This window comes from Callospermophilus lateralis, chromosome 10 (genome assembly GCF_048772815.1).
Source record: "Callospermophilus lateralis isolate mCalLat2 chromosome 10, mCalLat2.hap1, whole genome shotgun sequence".
Classification (NCBI taxonomy): domain Eukaryota; kingdom Metazoa; phylum Chordata; class Mammalia; order Rodentia; family Sciuridae; genus Callospermophilus; species Callospermophilus lateralis.
This window is the reverse complement of record NC_135314.1, coordinates 112,613,103-112,638,586: the sequence shown is the minus strand read 5'-3', so window position 1 is coordinate 112,638,586 and position 25,484 is coordinate 112,613,103. Positions and strand designations below refer to the sequence as shown.

Below are 25,484 nucleotides of genomic sequence, written 5' to 3'. Positions count from 1 at the left end.
TCTGGAGTGTCTGTGTCATCCCCAGCACTTCCAGAGCAGCCCTGACTAGAGGAGCAGAACCGAAGGCCTTGGAGTTCTGTGCTGTGTCCCTGGCACTCTGGGGATCTCATTGCTCTTCCTGCTAGAACAGTGGGTTTCCGCTGCCATTCTTTCTTCTCTCTGTGGTCATTTTGGTGAGTTCCTAAACCTATGAATAAATACTGCTCTTCTTGGACATCATACACTGGGAATATTTTTGTCTTAGATGAAAATTCTCATCTTGAATGTCAGGGAAGAGTCTATGCAAGGAATTTTTTTCTATGATTTTCAATAGATAATATTTTTGATACTTGAAAATGCAAAAATGCAGAATCACTAAAATATTTCATAGATTGTAAGTGGTGTGACCAGAACCAGTCTAGCTGTAAACAAACTAACCAAAACTTAACTTTTTTTTCCCTCTATGAGCTACAATAGTTTTTACTGTTCTAAATTAGTGGTGTGGGCTTTTTGAACATTAGCTCACCGCTCACCGTCTCTAACCATAATCATCAGATTTTAGGATTACACCAAGAGAAAAAGAAAAAGAAGAAATTACACACACACACACACACACACACACACACACGCACACGCACACACACACACTGCATTATATCTTCAAATCTAGACTTCCATTAAATGAAAATTATTCTGGGCATTGGTAGTTTTTAAAGCTCCCAGGGGATCCCGGAGGTGATGTTCAGTCAAGGTGAGAATCATGAGATCATAGGGCAAAGGTCATATCTTTTTACATTGAATAATAAAATGAGCCTGTTGTTACTGAGGCATGGATGAGAAAAGTATCTAACCCGTAGTTCTCAAACTTGAGCCTACATCAGAATGACCTGGAGGGTTGTGATTTCTGGGAGTTAACACACCAAATTTCTATTTACTGGGTAGGGATTGGGCTTAAGGATTTGCCTTTCATGTCCCTAGGCAATGTGGAGGCTGCTGATAGGGACCCCCTTTCAGGACTATTCATCTACTAGGCATATCTTGTATGTCTTATATTCTGAGTTTAAGTGAAATGATGGATAATTGACTGAAATATTAAATAACCAATGATATTTCCCTCAGAGCACTGTTGAATCATTTGTTGAATATTAATGAGCAAAACTGTCCACATTTTGGTTTAATTAAAAGTCTTATGTATTCAACACTGAAATAACCCAAGAACTTGGTGGGGATGTGGTACTCACAGTGCATCTTATTGGATTCCTGGAAGTCTGCATCTTCTTTATCCACCTGATCAGGTGCAGTTGTAAACATTCTAATATTATCATCCAGGAGCAAACTCTCATTCTCATCAAATACGGTGGGAAACAGATAGAACTCCTTGTCTACATCTTTCTGCAAATCAGAAGAACAATGAGTTTTGAAGGCAGAATGAATAAAGCAGCAGACATACGGCTGTGCATGCAGACAGGCTAAAGCAAGAACAGACATGTCTGCTCCTCTTTGGGAACTAGAGCTGGTGAAATTCCAGTCGGCCACCAGAGTTTACCTTGGTGTCTGTTGAATGGGGTTGTGGTTCAGTATGGTAATCTGAGTTTCTCTCTGCAGCTAAAACTTCAGATTCTCACCTCCCTTCCTACCCACGTGCCTCCCATCAATTGAAACCACACTCCAAAAAAAAATTACTAAAATTGGGGGGTGGATACGTGTGGGTGATGGAAGTCAGGGAAGATGCATGCACATTTATGAGAACTTCAGAATTCCTGAAGGCAGAGCAGGTGGAAGCAACAGATTGAAAGATAGATCATCCTGAGTGATTAAATAATCTGCCAATGAATTGGAACAGGGATTCACAGTGTCCAACCAGCTGGGCAAATATTCTTACTCCCTCTCCTGCCCCTGGGCCAAAAAAAAAAAAAAAAAAAATTAGAAGATGGCAAAGGAGAGCAAACGTTAGAGAGGGTTGCATGTCTTTCCCTTAAGATTCCTCTTGATATGAAGAACACAATTATCCAAGTGTAAAACCCACGGAAGGCAGAGATCTGAAGGTTAGATCCTATGGAGAACTGAGTTAAGGAAGGTGATCTGAAGAAAGTGCCCATACATCAGAAGAAAAGAAAAGAAGATGAGAATCAGCAATAATTTTAGAAAGACAGGAGTTGAAAAAGGGGGAGACACAATCATCAGATATAGTATCAGGAATGTCCACCAGACTAAAGAGAAAAAACCACAGAGTCTTCAGATTCAAAAGCTTCACTGGAAATAAGATGAAATAGTAACTGCACCTAAAAATGTCCTGGTAACATTTTTTAATTTCAGAGACAGAATTTCTATAATACTCCATTTAAAAAATATCATCTGAAATGAAATTTTTGTAACATGGAGTGTTCCTACCCAGCTGATCCCTTTGTGTCCCCCCCAGACTGCTGTGAGTTTGTTTGCCTGAAGTTTAGCTCCTTAGATGTCATCTCCATCTTCTCAAGGTTTGGTTCACTGTCCCATTACTCTATTTTGGTTTCCAAAGTACTTGTCACTCCCTGAAGTTATTTATTTTCATTTTTTCTGTGTTTGCTTATCTCCTCTCTTCTTGTTGCCATCCCCCCACATAACTCTAAACTGTAAATCTATTACAGCTATAAACCAGCTTAGATGTCTGATTTACCACTGAATTTTCTGTGCCTAGCACAGGATTTTTTTTTTTTTTTTTTGAGAAGTTCAAGTAATTTGTCTTTTTTTTATAAATATAAATACATTCTCAATAAACTAGAAATAAATAGAATAAAGGATAACTATTTATCTCCTATTAGAATGGGTAAAACCTTCCCCAAATATGACAATACATAATTTGACTTAAAAAGACATTATTGAAGCTTAAATTATTTCAAATTTGAAAATTTAAAAAAACAGGGGAAGGATCAAATTTTTGTCTTCTCCTTCATATAGAACATGTCCCTTGAGATAACCAAATAACTAATTACAGGAACTTTCCACTTTTAGGAGAATGCCAGATAAAAAAGAAAAAAGAGTAGAATTCAAAAAGATGATAATGATGATGATGATGATGATGATGATGATGATGATGATAACGACAACTTCTGATTAGTTTATGATCTAGGAAAAGATCATTGATGACTGATAACATTTCCTATTGAGGGCCTACTATACATTATACTTTCTCTGATAGAAGTATTCTTGTAGGACCACAAGCCCACATGGTATAGTAACCTTAAAAGAAAAAAAAAAAAACCTCTGTATTTGATCAAACCTTTAAATCAAGTCACTGATTTATAGCAATTAAGAAGGGAAATAAAAACGTATTATAAAACACCACAGAAAAATCTAGACATAGGACTAGGATGTGGCTCATTGGTAGAACACTTATCTGGCATGAGTGGGACCCTGGGTTTCATTCTCAACACCATTATCATTAGTAGGTGGTTTTTAAAATGTTCATGTTAAAAGTCTATTTTTATCATAAAAGACCAGGGATCCTATGGACAATCACATCCCCAACCCATCTTCTAACAATTGTGTTAGCAGAAAATCTCTGCATAATACACATCTTATAAGGCTAAGAAAAATTGAGAATAAAAGTTATATGTAAAATCTTCACTGTCTCAAAATTCAGAATTTCCCTTATAATAATGATAATTCAGAGATTGACACATCATTTTCATTTCCTCTGACTAGACCTACCTGTCTCCCATTTGCATGTAAACTTCCTTTCTTGCATATTTTCATTGGCCCGATAAGCCCAGTGAATATATCTTTCGTGGGATCCACAGCAGAATAATACATCCTAGACAGGCACACGGGATCTGCATAAGTGGGTCCCACTTCCTGGGGGACAGTCCATTCATATGTAAAGGTTTCCTTAGGTGCCACATGGGAGGCTGGATGAGGAGGTGGACCTGTGAGGAGGCCACAGCAGGAAATTCAGTGTTCTTCTTACTGTCACATGATGAATTGAGTTTAGGATAACCTACTTCCAGGTTCCTTGTGGTGAGTGAGAATGGAATCCTACTAGGGCTCCTGTGTCAGATCAGCAGGTTAGAGTGACTTACTCAAGAAGCTTAAAACTGAAAGCAATTGTGGAACTGTTCAAACCTCCCCAATTTACACTTCAGGAAACTGAGGGCAGAGAGGCTGAATAAACCAGCCCAGGGTCACATTGCAAGTGGTGGCAAAATCACCAGTCTTCATTGGTCACCCTTGAAAAGTGAAAAGCTCAAAGATATCCATATTCTGGTATATTTTGCATCATTAAAATTATATGTATAAATACTTATAATGCTAACAGAACAAACTCTAGGTGAAAAACTATTATGATAAGTATATGTATATACTATCATGATCATATTTAAAATATATATTATAGTGCATAGAAGAAAGTGGAGGAATTGTATAAAATGTAATAGTACTTGTCTATAGAACTGTGGATAACGCATATTTTTGGTTATACCTTCATATATTTTTCCAATATTCTAAAATGAGCATCTGGACGTCTTGTAAAACTTTACATTGCTGATGATTGGTTGAAGGGGGCCATACTCACTTTCCGTCGGGGGATTGTAATGTTGCGCATAGAACATGCCCTCATTCTCCTTGCTGAATCTCACCCCAGTTGGCTCAATACTGAGGGGATATGGTCCTTTGTTATAGAAGGTGACTTTGATGGTGTCTCCCACTTCTGCCCAAATGATGGGACCTAGGAACAAAGGGAGAATTATTGGGCTTCATTGCTATATAATGTGCAAAATGTATAAGCATTATTTTCTTCGGCTGTGTCCTCTAGCGAGTACCACTGGAAGCAACATGCTTATTTGTGGCAAACTGAAAAGTTGGGTTTTTTAAAAAAGTTCATGGCCAATCTGACATGGTGAGATTAGGAAGAGGTAAGAAGGACTTTTTGATCCAACTTCAGGGTAATGAAATTTGTTATCATTTTTGCCCAAGTTAATAATAGACTTTCAACATCCATGAAAAATTGTACTGAGTGTCTACATATCTACAAAAACTTATTTGAAGTAACTATATACTCCTCAGTCTAGTCTTCTGCTGGCTAAATGTGTGTCATTTGTCCCAAGAGTCAGTGGGTTCTATAAACCATGACCACCCAAAGCAGCTTATTAGCTTGGTTACAAAGGATGACACTTTCAGATTTTCTATCACTAAAATTAATATTATTACCAATTATGGAATAAAAACATAGTTCTATAGTACATAGATACTTTGCGTAATGGCCAAACTGATCTTTGAGAGCTTTCTATCTGCAGTTCTGAGTATTTACATGTAAGAGCTCATTTAATCCTCACTACGATTTCATGAGGTAAGCACTATTATTGTTCCCATATTGCGGAGTCAAGCAGGCACAGAGTGTTAAGTCATTCCCAAAATCCCTGCAGCTAACAGATGAAGAAGAAGGACATCTGAATCCACACTCTGATCTTCCACTATGCACATCTGGAGGCTGTCCTGGGGACACCTGCAGAGGGCTTGGGGTCACGCCCGGCCTTCTCATTAGTTGATGCATTTTATTGGAGTTTGACTCTCTGGGTGCCCAGTTTTCACATGGAAGTCTGTTCTTTCTTGGGTTGGGGGTGGGTATCCCCAGCCATGCATATTTTCTGCAGACTCACCCAGGATGCCAAGATGTTCCTCCTCTGGGCCTCTTTCCTTTTGCTTTGTGAAGGTCACATCTGTGTACTCACGGTAAACCAGTTTTTTATAAGAGCCACCAATTCTTGTAGAACCTTGTTCAAAAAATACCCTTGAGTCACTGTCAAAAGAAAAAAGGTCTGATGCTGGTGTTGAAGTAAAACAGAAGGTGTGTATTCACATAAGGCCCATATAGGAAAAAAATCCTGTTCACTGCCTCAAGATAAACATCACCTGAAATGAAAAGTTCAGGAGGGTCCTTGTCCACCCTTGACAGTTAATGATTTGTTCTACAACAGAATCTTTGTACTTAGTTATGAAGTGTTTGAAAACACAGTAGCTGCAGTTTGTCTTAGAGTTGCACCAGCCAACTGATGGAAACTTTCTTTCATTTGCTGAAATCCACAGGCCACTAAGTGGGAATCGTCCTCCACATTTACAAATGAAGAAATTAAACTCCAGAAGGGCATCTGATTAGCACAAAGGCACCCCATTCATCTCTTCTTTCATTTGCAAATGTGTTGAATATCTGCTCTGCCCAGGACCCCTGTGATATGCTAATGATATGCATAGTATGCAGGCTGATATGCCTGTCCACAGGGACCTGACATTTGTCAGAGGAGTGACTATGAAGCAATCTCGATACAATAAATGCAATGAGCACAGGGTGTCATGGAGTCATTCTTGCTAGGGACATGATGCAGAGGGGCCTAGGTTGCTCGGCTCTCCCAGGGAAGTGATTCTTTAAAATATCTAAAGGAGAAGTAGTGATACCAAGATGAAATGTGTGTGGTCTGATGAATGGGGCAGGTGATTTTTTTTTTTATTTTTTTTTTGGAACTAGGGATTGAATGGGTTCTCTATCACTGAGCCACATCCCCAGTCCTTTTTATTTTCTTGTTTAGAGACAGGATCTCACTAAGTTGCCCAGGCTGGTCTCAAACTTGGGATCCTCCTGCCTCAGCCTCTGAGTCACTGGGAACGGCAGGTGATTATGAAGAAGAACAGCCTGTAGGGAGGCTCAGGGAACAGGGATGGTCTAGGGAACACAGCAGAAGCGAAACATGTGGGGCATGGCGAGGAGTAAAGAATGAGGCTTGGAGAGATGGGGGCTGGGTAAGAGGACCTAGTTAAGGGCAATGCTGCAGGACTTAAGCATGGGTGCTTAGTTTTATAGGAGGACCCTTGCAGACAGCTGCCTGGGAACATTCCAGACTGCAAGAGGGAGGCCAGTCAGTGGGTTGCTTTCAGTGGAAGGTGGTGTTGACTTCAGAGACATTGGCAAAGAGGAGGAGAGGATTAGACCGAGATCTTTAGGATACCCCAAGGTAATGCTTGATGGGGGAGGAGGAGGAGGAATTGGTGGTGGAGCAAGGGAAACAAGGATGGCACTCAGGCTTTGGACTCCAGCATGTGGACAGATGGATTCACAGGTAGTTGGCAATGTCATTCGCTGAGAGAGGAGGAAATAGTTCTATGCAGGAAACAATGAATTCAGGTTTAGACGTGCAGAGTTGGACGGGCCTCCTCCAAGTGGAAGACCCTTCTGGGTTGGAGATGAAGCTGTGGGAGTCTCCACATATGGAAATCAGGGGAGCCTGAGACTTAAGTCTTCAGGAGCCACAGACATGAGTGGAGCCAGCAGGCCCAGGTACCAACTTGCTGTGTGATTTGTAAGATGAATGGCAGATAGGGCTTTTCTGAGGCACTGATGCCTGAACAGAGCCCTGAAGCAAGAGAGAAGCATAATCTCATGGCATTCTCCAACCATCACCTCATCAAAACCACTATACCTCCTCACACACAAGAGGCTACTACTAAAAGAAGAAGAAAACAGCAAGCATTGGTGAGGATGTGGAAAAACTGGGACCCTTGTATGCATCTTTTAGGCCTATAAAATGGTGCAGCCACTGTGAGAAACATCTGGATGGATCCTCAAAAATTAAACACAGAACTACCATGCTGTCCAGAAGTCACACTCCTGGGTGGCTACCCAAAAGAACAGAAAGCGGGAAGTGGAACAGGTATTTGCACACCAATTTCACTGCTGCATTAGTCACAAGAGCCAAAACGTGGAAACTACCCCAATGTCCTTTAACTAATGAATAAACAAACAAAATACAGTGTACACACACAATGGAAATATGGTTGCATCTTAAAGAGGAATGAAATTCTGATACATTGGCTAGATCTTGAAAACATTACACTAAGTGAAATAAACCTGACACAAAAGGAGAAATGTGGTATGATTCCACTTATATGAGTCACCTAGAAGAGACAAAGTCATAAGTATAAAAAGTGGAATAGAGGTTGTCAGGGTTCATGGCAAAGATGGAATGGGGGGTTTTAATGAATACAGAATTTCCGTTTGGGATGATAAGAAAGTTCTGGGCATAGGCAGTAGTGCTGTCTATGTCTAATGTTGTACAATATTGTTGACATATTCAGAGCTGCTAGACTGTTTTCAAAAATGCAAAGAAAATTAATCCATGTCTCTAAATGCACTCAGTGTTTTCTTAGGACTTTGTTGAGCATTTCATAACATTTGAACCCATTTTTTTTGGATAGACTCAAATGTCCATTGTCAAACACAGACTCTTATAACAAGCAGCATAAATAGTAGTCTAGCTATTTGGTATCAATACTGATTAAATTTTTAATTTGCTGAATCAGTTCTTTATGATTTAAAAAAATTTTTGGATGGAGCAAGTTTTGAAATAATAATTTTTGGGGGATTACCTTTCAGGAGCTGTTAAATTTTCTTTGGTGAAGATATCTATACCGGAGGGAGCGTAATTCCAGATGATTTCCTCAGCAGCAATGTAGTAGTGTCTCACGTGTTTCCCCCGGATGTTGTCTTCGGAGGAGGGCTCCCTACAGTTACGAACCTGGAAAAATGCCTGCAAACCGGCTGGGAGGACAGCAAAGAGGCTTCATTAATGGATCCAAAGTATCTCTCTCCTATTCCCCTGCAGATGCTGCTGCGAGTTTCATTTAGAATCCAAGCTTTTAAAAAGACATCCGACTTTTTATGCACATACAGCTTAGAGACATTAAACACATGTGTTTCCAAAATGTGGTACCAATTTCTGTAGGAAGGCACTGGGGAGTTCTTTTGAGGAAGGAAAAAGGACAAATCCATAGATAAGCAAGGAAGAGGGACTCTGACATATGTAATGGGATAGAGGCAGGAGAAGGAGGACAAGAATGAGCACAGACTATTGTTCTCATAAAATAGCTCCTCACCTGCTGGGCCTCCTGAGAATCAGGCATGTTTGCTACAAGCAGTTGCGTCTGGAGTTCTGGGTAACAAGGGAACCCAGGTTATGCCTCATTTCCTTGGGAGATCAATCTCACAAATAGTTTTCAAAGATAGGGAATATTTTTATTGCCTTCTATTAAGGACACAGAGAAGGAATTTATCAAGTTAAGGCAAGGAATAGGTAGTCAAAAATAAGGAACAAAGCTGGTTACACTTGACAAGCCAAAAACCAGGCTGGTTATCAGCATAATATATGGATCTGGTTTTTCCAATATTGTATGTTTTACAAAACTGAAAAACTGTATGCAATATTAGGCTTTCAAGGCAGGACCAATTATCCTTTTCCAGGACTTATTATCTTTTCAGACCTCATTACTTTATAAACATACCAGGCTTTCAGTTTGTTTTATTACACCATGATACATATCATTATGGGATAAAACTAGGATACCAGTTCAAACCTCAGATTATTCCAAGGACATTTTGCAGTTAGATTTTAATTCCGCATGATCACCCTGTTAGTGTAGCAACTGAGACATAATTTTTTTTTAAATATTTTTTTTAGTTGTAGATGGACACAATACCTTTGTTTTATTTATTTATCTTTATGTGGTGCTGAGGATCAAACCCAGGGCCTCCCACGTGCTAGGCAAGTGCTATATCACTGAGCCACAAATCTCAGCCCAAGATATATAACTCTTATCAGCTGACAGCCAAGTTCAGGCAAGGGTGTCCTACCTTTCAGATGGTTTAGGTTCTGGCAGCTCAGCATCCATTCTCCAGGGTTCTGGGCCACCATAAAAGCATCAAACAGCGTAGCAGGGAAGAGATGGATTGTGTCCACACGGTAGTTCTTGTTGGTCAGTGCTTGCCCATGGAAGTAAGCCGCATGCACATCGATTTCATTACCCATACCAAAAAGGTACCATTTTACTCTGTCTTCTGCACACATGGAGAGTCCTGGCAGACTTCCAAAAGTGTATCCATTTACAGCTGCAAGTCGGAGAGCAGAGTCTGTGACTGATGCCCAAGGGTGCCTGTGGTAGTAATATGTTACCTCCACAGAAAAAGAATCAGCTCAGGATAGAAAATACCAGCTCAGGAGCAGCTGTTCCTCCCTCCCATTTCCATGTCACACATGGCTAGTTGATGGCAGAGCTCTTCCATTTTGGACCTGAATTCAGACTGAATTCACTGAAGATAAAACCTATTTGCTCTCTTCGCCATCAACTATACACCCTGGTTGTAAGTATGATGTGTGTTTGTAAATGAAGATGTGTTCATAGACACATACATATATATAATACCTGCACACATACAGAAAAAAGATTGAAGGTTATTTAGTAGTCAATTGATTATTGGTCATGTTGGTAGGGGTAGTGTGGATGATTTAAAGTTTTGTTTTTTGTTTTTTTTTTTTTTTGCTTACCAGAATTTTTCTAATTTTCTACTATAAATTTATTTTATAATAAGAAAATAAGAAAAGCTTTAACATTATTTTTTTAAGATTACAAGGCAAATTTGAAAGAGATATGAAAGAGGAAAAGAAGAATGCAGAGGAAGGAGAGCCAGGACCAAGGACCATGTCCCCGAAGATATAAAAGTTACAAGTTGTGTGACCTGAGACCTGTATGGGTCATTGTTCAAACTGGGTCATTTTGGAAATTTCCTAGGTAGAAATCAGTGCTGGGAGGGATCGTCAATTCACCAGATGATTGTCAATTCATCAAACCTATACAGACTGGAAGTTTGAGCATCTTTTTCTAATATCTATTTCTGTTAGCACATAGTGTAGGCAAGATCAAAGTATGGAAAGGGGACCCTCCAGTCAGCCCCTTTTTTTAATAAGCAAAAACTGCTCCAGTTTTTATAAGCAAAATCAGCTCCAGTATTTTATAAGCAAAAACTGGAAACTAAGGACATGTATGTAATTAGTTTATTTTTCTACTTTGGGAGTTGTTTTCTTTGTTTCTGAGCAAAGATTATTTTGAAGAAGCTAAACACACACACACAAAATCTATTCTTACTGGCCTAGTTAGTGTTAAGGTATTTGATTTCTCATGCAAGTTCTGAGGGAGAGATTATCTTTCTAAATTCATTATTTTGTGTCTGAGGATTAAGAAAAAGAGTAAGTTGTAAAAAAAAAAAAAGGCATTTCTAGAAGATGGAAAGTGAACTAAAATACAGTTGGAATGATGTAGAGAGGGCCCTGGTGGGGGCGAGGTAGCATTTAAAAGGATAATTTTTGGAACTAGAGATTTAAACTGTCTTCTTAATTACCGTTAGGTACTTTAAAAGTATAATTTTTAAGCATTTGGTTTAATAATCAATTGGCCACCTCAAATAATTTCTAGAATGGGCTTGGAGGCTGAATAAATATATAAATGTAATGTACACATGCATTAACTCTAATTTTGCCCTTATTGATTTGTGGACAGTTATCTAGCTTAGCTGGTTTAGGGTTTTAATTTTGACCTGTTTAGATGGAGGCCAAGTCACATGTCCAGTACACTTTGTGATCAAGGCCACAGATTAGAATGCATTGCTTATGCAAGGGAATCGACCTAGCAGAATTGATTGCTCACAGGAAGCAAAGTCAAGTGGAGCATCCAGTGCTTACAGTACATCCTGTTGCTCTCCTGGAATTCCTCATTGTCTCTGTCCACTCGGTCTGGCTCCGAGCAGTAAGCTTTAATGTTGTCTTCTAGGTACCAGCTCAGGTTTTCATCCACCACAGAAAACATCACCACAAATTCTTGATCGATGTTCTTCTCTTTCTCCTTATCTAGAGAATCTGAAGTGAAAATTTCTGCTTCAGTAGATCTAAAATTTTAGCATGGGTTTTGACTTGTGTTTTCAGGTAATTTATAGTTTTTTTTTTAAAGTGTAATATTCATTTTCCTAATAAGCCCCTTATCTGGACCAGTCACTTGTATTCTGTAGGCATGGAAATGGTATCCTGCCTTTGGGGTTTGGTATCCTGCCTTTGGGGTTTGGTATCCTGCTTTTGGGGTCACTGGTGTATCTGCACATCCACTGGCCATGTCCCTGTGCTTTTTGGCAAATGGGAAGGTGGCACTCAGCATTGCCTCTCCATCTCCCGGTGCACAGAGCCACATGGCGAGACTTTGCCAGTGCCTAATGATTGCCAAGCATGGAATCTGAGCTCTTGTGCTCAGGTGCCCTTTTCACCGTATTACAAATAGATACCATGAGGCTGTATTTACCAGCATAATGCAGATGATTACAGATTTGTCACCATAGATTGCCACTGGAGGGGGGTGGTCACACGTGGTTAAGTCATGCATCTCTGCAGGACACCCCTGCTGGAGTTAGAGCAGACCTACCCCCAGGAGCCCTGCTTTTCAGGCTTTCCCCTTGCCCTTGCTACCCCTTCATCTCCTCTCCTTCCCCTGTTCTAGGCTCACCCCCTCCCTCACCTCTTCAGCCTCAATGAAGGAGACTTGATGGATGTTTAAAAATAAACCACATCCCTGTCTTTGGCCAGTCAAGAGCAAGGTACCTTTTTTACAGACTATTAAAGGTCCGATGAGCCCCGAGGCAATGTCTTTCGGAGCATCGATGTGGGAATGGTAGATCCGCGTCACACAGTTGCTGTCACCCTCCCCAGGGCTGTGGTCCTCCGTGGCAAGCACCATGTATGTGTAGGTCTCTCCTGGAAGCACTCTGTCATCTGTTCTTTGAAGGTTGGTGGTGTTATCAGGGTAGATGGCCCCTAGGAAGAAGCATCATTGGAGTTGGAGGGAATGTGTTTGAACTTCACCACGGGTATACAAATCGGCCATTAATTCCTTCAGTAAACATTCAGCATCTCATAAGTGCCCTTGGGGATACAGTGGTGTCCTATTTGAACCCTGAAAAAATGAGAGGCTAATGGCTAGGGGGTCTAGAAGCTTCACAGGAATTGTTGTTATTTTTTTTATACTTGACTAAGTCTTTAAGGGGCCATAATAGATATGTAAGGAGGAATGTGACTTTTACTTTATAATTTAAAGGACAACTTTTACTTTGGGGTCACAGTATGAAGGTTTGAGCAAAATGACTACCCTCTCCTACCATTTGAAACTTGTGACACGACATCAGATTATTGTCTGTGAAGTAACTATGAAACTTTCCCCAAAATGTTTTACACTTAATTTTGGAACATTTTAAGCATGCAGAAGGTAAGATGAATCTCCGGGTAACTCCAAAAGTCAATGAGTCTCTAACATACCTACCAACCCAGTGCCAGCAATGATAAACTCAAAGCTAGTCTTGTTTCATCTGTAACCTACCCACTCTTATCCCCAGCAATGTTGAATTCTTTTAAAAGACATTCCAGGCATCATATTTCATTTATAAATATCTGAGTAGCTATCTCTAAATGATAAAAACTTACATTTTGTTTAACAAAACCACAACACCATTATTACACTTTAAAAATAAAAGCTCATTTCCTAACATGCTGTCTCTTTAGAAAAAAAAGATGAGCCAGGCATGGTGGGGCACACCTGTAATCTCAGTGGTTCAGGAGCCTGAAGTAGACAGAGGATCGTGAGTTCAAAGCCAGACTCAGCAATTTAGCTAGGCCCTGTCTCTAAATAAAATATAAAAAAAGGGCTTGGGATATGGATCAATGGTTAAGCACCAATGGGTTCAATACCAGTACCAAAAAGCAAACAAACAAACAAACAACAACAAAAAGCCAATAATCAGAACTCATCTAATTTTTTTCCAGACTTGATCCTTATAATGTCATTGAACTGTAGCTTGACCTCCGCTTTTGTTTATCATAATAGCTGATGTTTATTCAGCTGTTACTATGAACTCTGATTAGCTCTATTTAATAGACAAGGAAACTGAAGCACAAACCATTTAAACTTGCCAAAAACCACTTGGACACTAAGAGGCAAACCTGGGACTAATCTCGGTCTATTCATCTCAAAGCCTTTGCCTTGACCATAACAAAATACTACCTCTTTTCATGTCATCAAGTACAAGTTGAACAGTCCTAATGCAAAATGCTCCAAAATCTGAAAAATTTTTGAGGACTAACTTGATGCGACAAGAAGAAAATTCCACACCTTGCAACTTCATTTCATGCACAAAACTATTGAAAAATGCTAAATTATCTTTAGGCTATGTGTATAAAGTATATGTGAAACATAAATGAATTTCGTGTTTAGACTTGGGTCCCATCCCTAAGATATCTCATTATGTGTATGAAAAAACCCAAATTCAAAACAACCTGGCCCCAAGCATTTGGAATAAAGAGATCCTCAACCTGTGCTAAGAATGAGACCACAGGACTAAAACCTCACTATGTTCTTCACACCCCACCCTAAAAGCTGCCAAGTGCTACATTCAATGCTTTTCTGCTAATGGTGTTGCAGAGGTGACTCCAGGTCACCCAGCCATGGGTACTGTTTGGTTGATACTATGAGACTGCTCATGCCATCTTCAATGGGGTGGAGTACATCCAGAGTTAGAATGGCAGCCATATGTGATCCTGGGTAGGGATGTCAGAGTAAAGGCAGTCTACACCCTCACTTCTTTCTCTTCCCTTTGGATTTCCATCTCTTCTAGGCTTTTAAAAGTTCTTTTTAAAATTTTTATTTATTTATTTATTTATTTATTAAAATTGTTCTTTAAAAAAATTCTTTTATTTTATTTTTGAGTTGTAGTTGGACACAATACCTTTATTTTATTTTTATGTGGTTCTGAGGATTGAACCCAGGGCCCCACACATGCTAGGTGAGTGCTCTGCCACTGAGCCACAACCTAAAATTGTTCTTTTTAGATACTCATGACAATAGGGTACATTTTGACGTAGTATACATACATGGAGTATAACTTTCCATTCTCCTGGTTAAAGATGATGTGAAGTTACACTGGTCATGTATTCACATATGAGCATAGAAAAGTTATGTCCGATTCATTATACTTACTGTCTTTCCTATCCCATCTTCTCTCCCTTCCCTTCATTCCCCTTTGTCTAATCCAATGGACTTCTGTTCTTCCCTCCAGGCACCTGAACATGCTTATTTCAATTAGCAGATAATCTCCAGTTTCATTCATTTACTGGCAAAGGCCATAATTTCATTCTTCTTATGGCTGAGTAATATTCCATTGTGTATATATACACCACATTTTCTTTACCCATTCATCTCTTGAAGAGCACCTAGGTTGGTTCCATAGCTTAGCTATTGCGAATTGAGCTGCTATTAGCATTGAAGTGACTATGTTCCTGTAGTATGATGATTTTAAGTTCTTTGGATATACACCAAGGAGTGGGATAACTGAGTCAAATGGTGGTTCCATTCCAGGTTTTCTGAGGAATCTCCATTCTGCTTTCCAGAGTGATTGCCCCAATTTGCAGTCCCACCAGCAATGAATGAGTGTGCCTTTTCCCCTACATCCTCACCAACACTTATTGTTATTTGTATTCTTGATAATTGCCATTAAGGTACATGGTCAATTTCTCTCTGACTGGCTGGAAGGGAACTGGGCCCTGGCTGGAGGCTCAGGGACTCTCAGTATCAGAGTCTACCCAGAAATCCAGAACACTCACTTACCCAACTCACATAACCAGGAGAAACACACATCCTTATGATGAGCCCAAATTAACCTCCTATTAAAATAGTTCAGATCTAAATGACACAGTTACAGGTCTCATCCAGGAGGGGAGTCCACATTTTAGGAGTTTTTGTACTAAAAAACAAAGGAAAGGAAATCCCAGGTACCATGTGAGTTGAACTTACCTTCGTGCTCCTTATAGTAAGTTAATCCATGTGCATGGAAAGTGTAAGGCCTAGAGGCAAAGTTTTTTAAGTGAACATAAACTTTATCTCCAACTTCAGCTTTGATGATAGGGCCTAAAAACCCGAGCCAGGCTGGCTTTTCTACGGTTGTCTTAAAGGTCCCGTCTGTGTACTGATTATAAAGGGCTTTTTTGTATGTTCTTCCAATTCTGTCTGGGCCGTTTTGAAGATAGAAATTGAAATGCTCTCTGCAAAGAAAAAGAAGACAACTCCATCAGATGCCAGATTTTCTGGGAATAGCAAATAATGAAAGAGAAACAATATAACCACATGGCATTAAATATTTGCCCATTGTACAAAAGCAGAGGGCTGGCAGTTAATCCTGCTTTAATTATGTGAGGTGTTTCACATCAGGTGACCGATGTGCCATTTGAAGGCCTCACAAAAATATGTTCCTATAAAAACAGAGGTTTTATGGAATTGAATACAAAATTAAAGTGAAATATTAAAATTTAGCATATAACGAAGGGACTTTTCAATATGATGCTTCTCAGCTATAGGAAAAAAATCAACTAGAGTTTATAAGCAATCAACCTGGATATTTGAGACTTCAAAGTTTGTAAGTATATATCTAAAATTAGTGAAACTTTATTAATTCTCTCATTTTTATTTCTTTTAGCACCCTTAAATCATGGCCAGAGATTAAGCTCGCAATATGTATGGGTTTTAAAATCACCTTTGGATTTGAATTAGCTTTGTGTTTTTTTTAAACCCTTATTACTGCAGATACCTAACCATTGAATGTTTATATTCTGATTAGTGCTGATTAATAGCTGCTTAAGTCTTTCCTATATCTATCAGCATATTAAATAGTATCGGGGTCGGGGGGGGGGGGAGAAATAGAAGTCTCAAACTTAAGCTGATTTTTTACGTTATTGGCCTTAACTGAAGGTTCTAGATGGCTCTGAGGGACCCATCTGTGGGCAATGCCATGTGGACATGGAAGTCTGGACTTTGAACGGCCCCTCTACAACACAGCTGTCTTCCATTTGAACAAAACCTGCTCACACTTGGGCTGATGATCTTGAGTTTGTATTTGTGTGTGTGAGTGTGCATGTGTGTGTCTTGCCTCCTTCATCTCAGTGATCCTTGACCTGTTACATTTTCCACTAATACTTGTGGGCCTGAATCACCTGACTGAGGAATACACTTTGTCATGCATCTTCAGCTGCAAACTCATCGGAGGGAGTAAGCTGTGATTTTTTTCCTTCCCTTCTTCAACAAAAACTAGGTTTTGTCCAGGAGCTCTGGAATTCCATTGCTGCAGAATTTAAAGATTTTGTTACCCAAAAGCCTAGGGCTCTGGCTCAATGTTTCTCAAGTTTTCTGTGTATGGACATTGATAAGGCATTTCGGTGGAGTGCAAACTCCTTGGGGCCTAGCTTCGTGGTTCTGATTCTGTGGGCCTGGGGCTCAGGCAGTTGCCCTTCTTAGCTGACATCCTGGTGGGTTCTGGAACAGGCGGGTTGTGCTAGGTTCAGGGGAAACCTGGGCAGCAGAGCTTCTGAGATCGAGGGGAAGAGAGCAGACCAGTCCCAGTGGAGATGGGATTCCCTGATACCTTGAGACCTAGGGGTGCAAAGTTCTGTTTCCAGGCCATACCCAGGTAGTGGCCAGACCTCTGTTGGTGGCAATTGCACAGATTAGGCCTGAGTGCTGTGGTCAGGGAGCATGGGGACGTGCCGATGGTCCTGGTGGTTGAATGTGGGCAAAGGTAGCAGGCATTGGTAATAATAAAGCCATCTTCTTCTGGTGGCCGGGAGCTCCTGCTAGGAGCACCTCATAGTCACCAACACACCTGGAACCTCCACTTTCCTGGATTGCATAAACCCCAGGATCTCTAAAGGAGGCAGAATTGTTCCCTGAAGAAATGACTGAGATGGTTTCCCGGTTCCTCCAAACCCACCCTGGGGGGAAGACCAAGGCAGAAGCTAGAAGAATAAAGTGACATTTTTTATATGCCACTTTTCCCCTATTTGTTTTTACCTTCGGGTTGTTTGCTGCAGTTTCCCAGTCTTTTAGAGCAAAACAGAAAACTAACTGGGGATGGTTCAGAAATACTTCAGGACGTGGAAATACGTGGAAAAAGAGCAGAGTACAGGTGTGGACTCTCCCCCAAACCCAGGAGGAGTTTGGACAGGAGGCAGCACGGTGAGGCACTGCGAGCCCTGAGATTAGAAACAGAGGTTCATCTGCTCATTCTGCTGAGAGGGGTCTGACCAGGACAATTTGGGTCAGGCACACACACACAGATGCAGCTTCAAAGTCTCCTTTCTGGTCCTGCCAGAAAAGCTCTGGGCAGACCCATCTCACACAGGCTTGTCTAAATCCCAGGATAAACTTTCTTCAACATCTGGACACCATCCTATTTCTGAGACATAGTATGATGATATTTAATGGAGATTCTAATCTGTGCTCCACTACCCCTTGTTGATAGCACATTCTTCATAGAACAAAGTTTAAAAATAGTCCTTCCAATCTTAAGTGTGTTTTTATATTTTCTGAATGTGACTCAAAAGCACTCAGGTATACATCACATCCCATTTCAATTAGCTATAGTGGTCTTTGTTAAAATGCTTTCATTGTATTTTTCTGTATTAATCATTTCTCCCAAATAGAAGGCTCATTGTCCAAGATTTGTGATTCATTTTTTTTTCTACACTGAGTTTTTTGGGGATGTTTATGAGAAAATTACTTTTAAAATTGATCTGAAGCTATAATAGAGCCAGAGTTTTTAGTATTTTGGTTTCTTTTTATCAAACTGTTTTTCCCATCTTGCCTTTTGATTGGGAAAGTTCCCCTTCACAAATTGGGAAATATTTCACCTTGTGTGGTACTTTGGGGGAGGGTCTATTTGCTCATGATCTATCTCCAAAAGAATATTCAGTGGTCATTAGGGGATGTCTATTTAATTTCAAGAGCACAGCTTGGGGACAAAGGGTCAGTTACTGGAAGTTGGCAGGAAGTTTGCCATCCAATATTCAGACACAAGAATTTATTATAGTTAATCCTTGAACCAAACAAAAAATTCACATTTAATTGTGATTCTTCCTGTTGACAGTGGCCAAATTCTCCTTTAGACTCACTACAGTGGATACGCTTCCCTCCTAGTTATCACATTTCCTAGTTTTAAGCCAACTGTATAAGTAGACTCAGGCCCAGAAGAGAGTTTTTAGTGGCAAGGGATTTGTGTGTGTGTGTGTGTGTGTGTGTGTGTGTGTGTGTGTCTTTAGTAAGATAATAATCATGCTCTTCTTCTCATGAATCAGAATTCACTTGAGTGATCTTGGTTTACATTTAGACATTGTTGCTAAAACTTGGGTATTACAGGTAAAAAGCTTTTGGATTTTGGATTTCATTATTTGAGACCCAATATGTTAGATTTTTATTGCTCCATAACGTACTCACCCAGCAGTATGGAGTAACGCCTGTTCGTAACCTCCCAGTTCTGAGGCAGAGTCTGGCACCCCATGGCTGTCTTTCTCTGTTCAGGGCACCCCAAGGCTGAAATCGAGGGCTTGTCTGACTGAGTAGTTGTCCAAGCCCTTGTGGAAAAACCCACTTTCTAAATTACGAAGGTTGTTGACGTTGGGGTTGGAGGACTGAAATCCCTGTGGGCTTGTGGCTGTCAGCTGGGACCTCTCCCAGTTCCCGAAGGCGACCCCACCCGTATGCCTCTCAAGTGGCCCTCCCACCTCAGTCGGCAGCAGTGTGTGGAATCCCCCAGTCTCTGATCTCTCCACTCTCTCTTCTGCCTCTAGAGGACTCCCCTTCTAGATGAGGCCTCCCTGGCAGTCTCCCTGAGATTGGCTGCCACAGAAATCCTGGGGGTGGGGGGCAGCTCATCTTCTTCACAGGTTCTGGAGATTTAGTGTTTTAAAGGTCTTTGGGAGGCCATTTTAGAAACTCTGGCTACCACAGACGGGAATCCTAAGGAAAACAGGAAGTTGGCAGAGACTCAACAAGTTCCCCTGAGTTATGGGTCCTGACTGGCCTTGCTTCCCCAGCACAGCGCGAACACAGCACCTAATGGCCAACCTTGCTTTGGCTCCATTCTTGGGGCCAGTGGAAACTGTGGTAATAGGTTGTTAGCTTGAAAAGTACGAAGTGTTATAATTTAATTATCTCCTTCACACAGGCTGTCTTGTCTGAAGTGTCTGCAGCACACTAGCTGTGACTATTTGGGCACTTGGCAACCTCAGAGAATGAGTCATTGTAAGTGAAATTTTCAGAAAATTTTAGCTAAAAATTGTAGCTAAAAATTGTACCTTCTTAAGTATCATTTTTAAAAACTTTACATTATTTTTGAAAGGGCATTAACATAATTGGGAGGCCATGAGGCAGAGATGGCTCCAGTACCTTGGGTTCCTACAAGCAAACCAAAAATCAATTTAATGTGAACAGTACTATAAAACTTAAGTCAACTGGCCTCAGCAGCTTAGCAAGGCCCTAAGAAACTCAGTGAGACTCTGTCTCTAAATAAAATACAAGAAAGGGCTGGGGATGTGGCTCAGTGGTTGAGTGCTCCTGGGTTCAATTCTTGGAACCAAAAAATTAAAATTAAAACTTAAGTCTAACCAACCAGAAACTGCCAACTAACCTCTAAGCAGGACCCTTCCTCTTCAGTTCATCAAACAATTCTCTTAATTGACTTCCAAAAACACCTCATAAAAGTATCCTTTCCTGCACCTCATGCCCCAGTAAACTGTTTGGCTATATGATGTGGCCGTATTCATGAATGCTGAATGCTCAGATAAACTTGAAAACGTTTTAATGTGTTTATCTTTTAATAGGAGTAAAATAAATTCCTTCACTTCAAGTTTTCTCTCTAAAAATATTTTGCTTACTTCCCTGTTTTCTTAAACAAGGGTTCTACTGGGGTAGGTCACCTTTTTTTTTTTCTGATAATCATAGTAAATATGAATATTGTTGAACACTTTTGCATTCTAATCACTCAACATTATTGTAATAATTATAATTACACCATGGAAGGGATATAGTTTTAGTTTTTGTCTATTTCTTTGTTCAAATTTTGAGCTATTGTTTTTCTTAGTCTGTTTATATTGACATCTTCACCATATCATTGGCTTTTCAAACTGACAATGACCAAAAAACTAGATATCAAAGTTTGTAAAAACCATATGTTGAGAAAAGTCACCAAGCCTAAGTCGGAGCCTACAAAGTCAAGCTTAAAAAGGTTTTGTGGTGGCTGTTCTTGGGCTTAAAGAATTTTTCTCTTAATTCCAGCTTCTTAGAGGTCACCAGAAAACCAAAATAACCTGAAGATACCAGTATTATTATTTTTTACTATTATAGAGTCAACTAATTTAATAAATATTGAACTAACACCTACTATGAAACCAGAACACACTCTTATATTTAATTGTTTATATGAGTATGTCTTTTATTCTTATTTAAATATTAGTAATTTAGAATCAGAAACTACAACTTATAGGTTTCTTTAAGGGACAGATAAGGCCTGATCCAAGTAAATGGGAGCATGGACTACAATACAAGGAAATCCCTTTCAACTGTCCCCTATTAGAAGTAAATAACACTGGCTTTCATCCCGAGAGGTAAACTCTATTTTCCTGACCAATCAAGCAAAACAAAGACAACCATACATTTTTCTCTTTAAATATCCACTTGTTTTGAACTTTACTAATCTATGTATAATCCACCCCTATGCTGAACTTTCCTATCATATCCATTGCCTGGTTTATTCTACAGCATGAATATGTCCCTGCAAGGTGCAAGGGAAAGTTACAACAAAGCTTCTAATTTCTCCTACTTCCTATATGCCTTTCATTCATTTATTTGTAATAGATTCATAAAATAATTTATTCAGTGACTCCAATGTTTTAGGTACCCACGACCATAGCAGAGGGAATCCTGCTGTCTCCACGTACATTCAAGGTCAACATCACACTGAAATCCAGATCTCAACCCAATGCACGTCTTGCGTTCTCTCCCCTTCTGCTTCCCCTGTTTATTTCCCCTTCTTTTTGACCATCACATGAGAAGGAAAGCCACTTTTGTCTGGTGATACCATCTCATCTTTCACTGACTGGGCTGGACTTGCTTCGACTCTAGCTCAACAAAGGCAGCATGAGGTCACTGCTACATTCATCTACACAAGACGTTTAACATGCAACTGGCAAAATGCTGATGCGCTGATCCGCTGTTCAGATGTATGAGAGAAACAAAATCAGATGGTGTGGCCAGTCTCTTCAAGAGTTCACACAACCCTAGGCTGTTGTTGAAGCCTCAGGAGGTTATGGAACATTGATAAAAAGAGGATTGAACTTATCTGGAAGATGGATCACTTTCTTTTTTAAGCATCCATAAGTGTGCCTATCAAAGAACAACAGGATAAACAAGACTTATGCATTTTATAGCCTCCCAGGAACAGACAGGCCATGAGAGTATTTAAAAACAAAAGAACCACCCCCTACCCGCCCAAATCCTTACCAACTTCCTTCACTCTCCTGTTTCCCAATTTTGGAACTAAAGACTTCTTTATTGGAGCATGGCCAGAGCCTAACCTTGCCCTTAGTTCATGCCTGATGAACTGATCTGATTTTTGTTCATGAACCATGGCAGGGGTGAATAAACCATGGAGTAGGACAGTACTTCTATTTTTGAAAAAAAATTTTAATTTATGTCTTTATTTATTTAGGTACTGGGGATCAGACCCAGGGCTTTGCTCACACCAGGCCAGTGCTCCACCACTGAGTGATACCTCTTTTCCTTGGAAATAAAAACCACATGTAATTTAATTCTTTTATTCAGGAAAATACTGAATCCATACAAAGTAACGTTTCTAGTTAAGCTGTAAAAATATACTCCTAAGAAAAGAATACTATCTCAAAACATATTTTTTTAAAAAACTAATAATTGTAAGATGTACTAGTTGTCTTTATTACTGTGATCCTAATCACATAGTACTAAATTAATAAAGTACTAAATTAATAAAGCAATTGGATGTTAGTGTTAGATTTGCATTTATTTTTTACTGTGAACAATTTCAACCATATATGCAATTAATCAGAATAGAATATACCCATCATTAAGAGTCAAGTTAACAAAATTTGGCATAATTATTTAGCTATTTTGTAAAGGTACAATCTTAGCAGCTGCTGGTTATTGGACTCATTGTATTTTATCACCATTAAAATACATTTGTTAATGTAGGGAATATTGGTTTTAAATGACAAATTTCCATTTGGTGGTAAATGTTTAATTAACATTATTAAAATAGATGAACTCAATAGAGAGAAACTTCCATATAAAACACTTCAAGGAGAACTCTACTTTCTTATTTTCTGTATAGTAAATATTGTTTAAAATAAAGGGGCTTTCGAATGAGACAGGAAAACATTGAGTATCAGATATGTTTTTGTATGTGTACACCATGCCGAGCTCTCCACCAAGAGCTGGACATGTGTCCTGAGAAGTAGGTTTTTATCCCTTTTTGCAGATATGGACTCTGATTATCCCCATTCATTCACTGTGCATAATTACCCAACCAGTATTAGGTAGAATCATGTTTGTTAAAACTGTATTTTATTTCTGTAAGTGATGTTCTGAAAGATTAAAAAATGTGGCATCTTTACTATTGATAATCAGTAAATGGTGTTATAAACTTTTTTTTCCATTTAGAGGTTTTTTTTTGTTGTTGTTGTTAAAGAGTTTTTATTCTTTTCAATTGGTGCATTTTATTGGTTGTTAGTTATCTGTGCATGCATGCAATATAACATCATAATGTGGTCAATTTCCATCCCCAGTACTCCCCTTTCTCTCCTCTCCTGCCTCCCCCATGAACATAGCATTTTATGCAGACATTATTTAAAGAATTTTGTATCAACAGACAAAAAGAGAGAATGCTGATGGGAGGTGTATAAACCAGAGGAGTCAATAAATAGGAGGCTGTCAAGTTCACCAGGACCTGGAGAGGCAGCAGGGCAGTTCTCCCGATGTAAAACAGCCAGAGATGGAGAGGAGACCGATTAAAATGTCTCCAGTTTCAAGTTCACATTTTGCAGTGGACACATTAAAGAAATATTACCTCTTAATGGCTTATTTTTTAAAATTTCTAAGTTACAATTTTGGCCCATAAGCAATAAAAACAGTGACTTACGTGTCAACTGAAACAAGTTTCTTTTCCCCACGGTCGGAGTTATAGTTCCAAGTTGTTTCAATAATTCCAAGGTAATAGTGCTTATCTTTTGTCCAGGCTGGGGAACTACATAAAAACAGAAAAACACCAAGCACCAAAAGCTTCATTTTGTCGCCCTGTTGGAACCTGAGAAGCAATCAAGTGAATCAGAAGCAGGCTATTTTATAAATAAGGCTTTCTTCCTTTATTTGCTTGATTGACACAATTTGATGTTGCACAAGAGTAAATTGTTTTGTTAAAGCAAATAACATTTTCCAATTCAGTTTGGTTCTCGTAAATCTAGCGGGGGAAAAAAAAGGTCTCAGTTGCCAAGCTTCTCTGTCTACAAATAAAAAGTCAACGGTTATTGTCGGGAGTATGCATAACTCTATGTCTTCTTCCATTCATCCTGTAAATTCCAGGAGGCCAGAAAACATCTCTAAATGCTCTCTTTGTTCCTCCAACAATATGCCAGGGTACAGTGCCCTGCATACGGCGAGCTCTTAATAAACCAGGAGAAAGATTATGTAAAAGAGTCAAAACATGCAGCACTTAACTATTTCTGAAACTCCAGGCTGCTAACTCCCATAAAAACTTTGTTGTAACTTAAAGGGTAGGAAAATGGTATTTAATATGCCCCATTTTAGTAGCCAGCAAGAAGAAATTCATTTTGTAGAATTTGCAATCTCTGTAAGCTCTGGACACTTCTGCATAGAAAATGTGCCTGGTTATTCTGTAATACTATATGAAAATTATTAGCAGAGCAAAGCAGGGATGGATAATTTTGTTTGAATCAAAGAAAGCAGCTATAAGACAGGTGCCATGTTACATGCCTAAAGTCTCAGCTTTTTGGGTGGAGACTGAGGCAGGAGGATTACTTGAGCCCAGGAGTTTAAGAAGAGCCTGGAAATCTAGTGAGACCCTGTCAAAAAAAAATAAATAAATAAATAAAACAAAACAAAGAAATATGCCATAAATAAACCTGCCTTCAAAGTCAAAGAATCATCTTAGTAGGTAGTCATAACCTAGCTTATTAGCCTGCGATTTCTCTCCTTCAAATGGACATGAATTTTAGGCTGGAAGACTTTTCTTGGAATCTTGTTTTCACTCATGAAACTTATCTAAATGTATAAATGTGGCTTTTTTTAGATTGAAGAAAATCTTGATAGCAGTGGACATCACTTGTTAGTCTAATTTTTTTTTTTTTTCTCTAGGACACCTTAAAACATTACTGAGTATTTACCAAAGACCGTTGATTGAGATAAGCTGGCGTGGTAGGAAATAACTGGCATTTGAACAATCCGTCCAATGCTAATGAATGAGCCCTACTGTGCGCCTGGCTTCTATCTAAGCCCAGAGGATACAGCAGCGAATAAAACACTCCCCTTGCAAAGCTTACTTCCCCCTCAGGAAAAGCTGCCAATATACAAATGAGAAATGAAATACACAACATTGGTGGTAAGTGCTATGCCGAAAAACAAATCAGGAAAAGCGAATAATAATGAGTGCGGGAAAACAGCAGGATGAAGATCAAAATCTGATGCTATCAAGCAACCTCAGGCAAGATTCTTAACCTGGGGTCCAATTTCCTGTTAAATATCTGCCTCAG

The 25,484-nt window shown here is 39.5% G+C and overlaps 1 protein-coding gene across 1 annotated transcript in view; it reads right to left on the bottom strand.

Annotated features, from left to right (window-relative positions):
- Positions 1–24,003, bottom strand: part of Cp (ceruloplasmin) — a 40,838-nt gene extending 16,835 nt beyond the window's left edge. The window contains exons 1-10 of the mRNA XM_076867059.2: positions 23,858–24,003; positions 15,658–15,905; positions 12,420–12,632; positions 11,517–11,690; positions 9,635–9,889; positions 8,374–8,545; positions 5,616–5,755; positions 4,532–4,684; positions 3,673–3,887; positions 1,221–1,371 (exon numbers count right to left, since the gene is read on the bottom strand). Of these exons, the coding sequence (XP_076723174.2) occupies positions 1,221–1,371; positions 3,673–3,887; positions 4,532–4,684; positions 5,616–5,755; positions 8,374–8,545; positions 9,635–9,889; positions 11,517–11,690; positions 12,420–12,632; positions 15,658–15,905; positions 23,858–24,003 (1,867 nt within the window). The remainder of the gene's footprint in view (positions 1–1,220; positions 1,372–3,672; positions 3,888–4,531; positions 4,685–5,615; positions 5,756–8,373; positions 8,546–9,634; positions 9,890–11,516; positions 11,691–12,419; positions 12,633–15,657; positions 15,906–23,857) is intronic.
- Between the last annotated feature and the right edge of the window lie 1,481 nt (positions 24,004–25,484).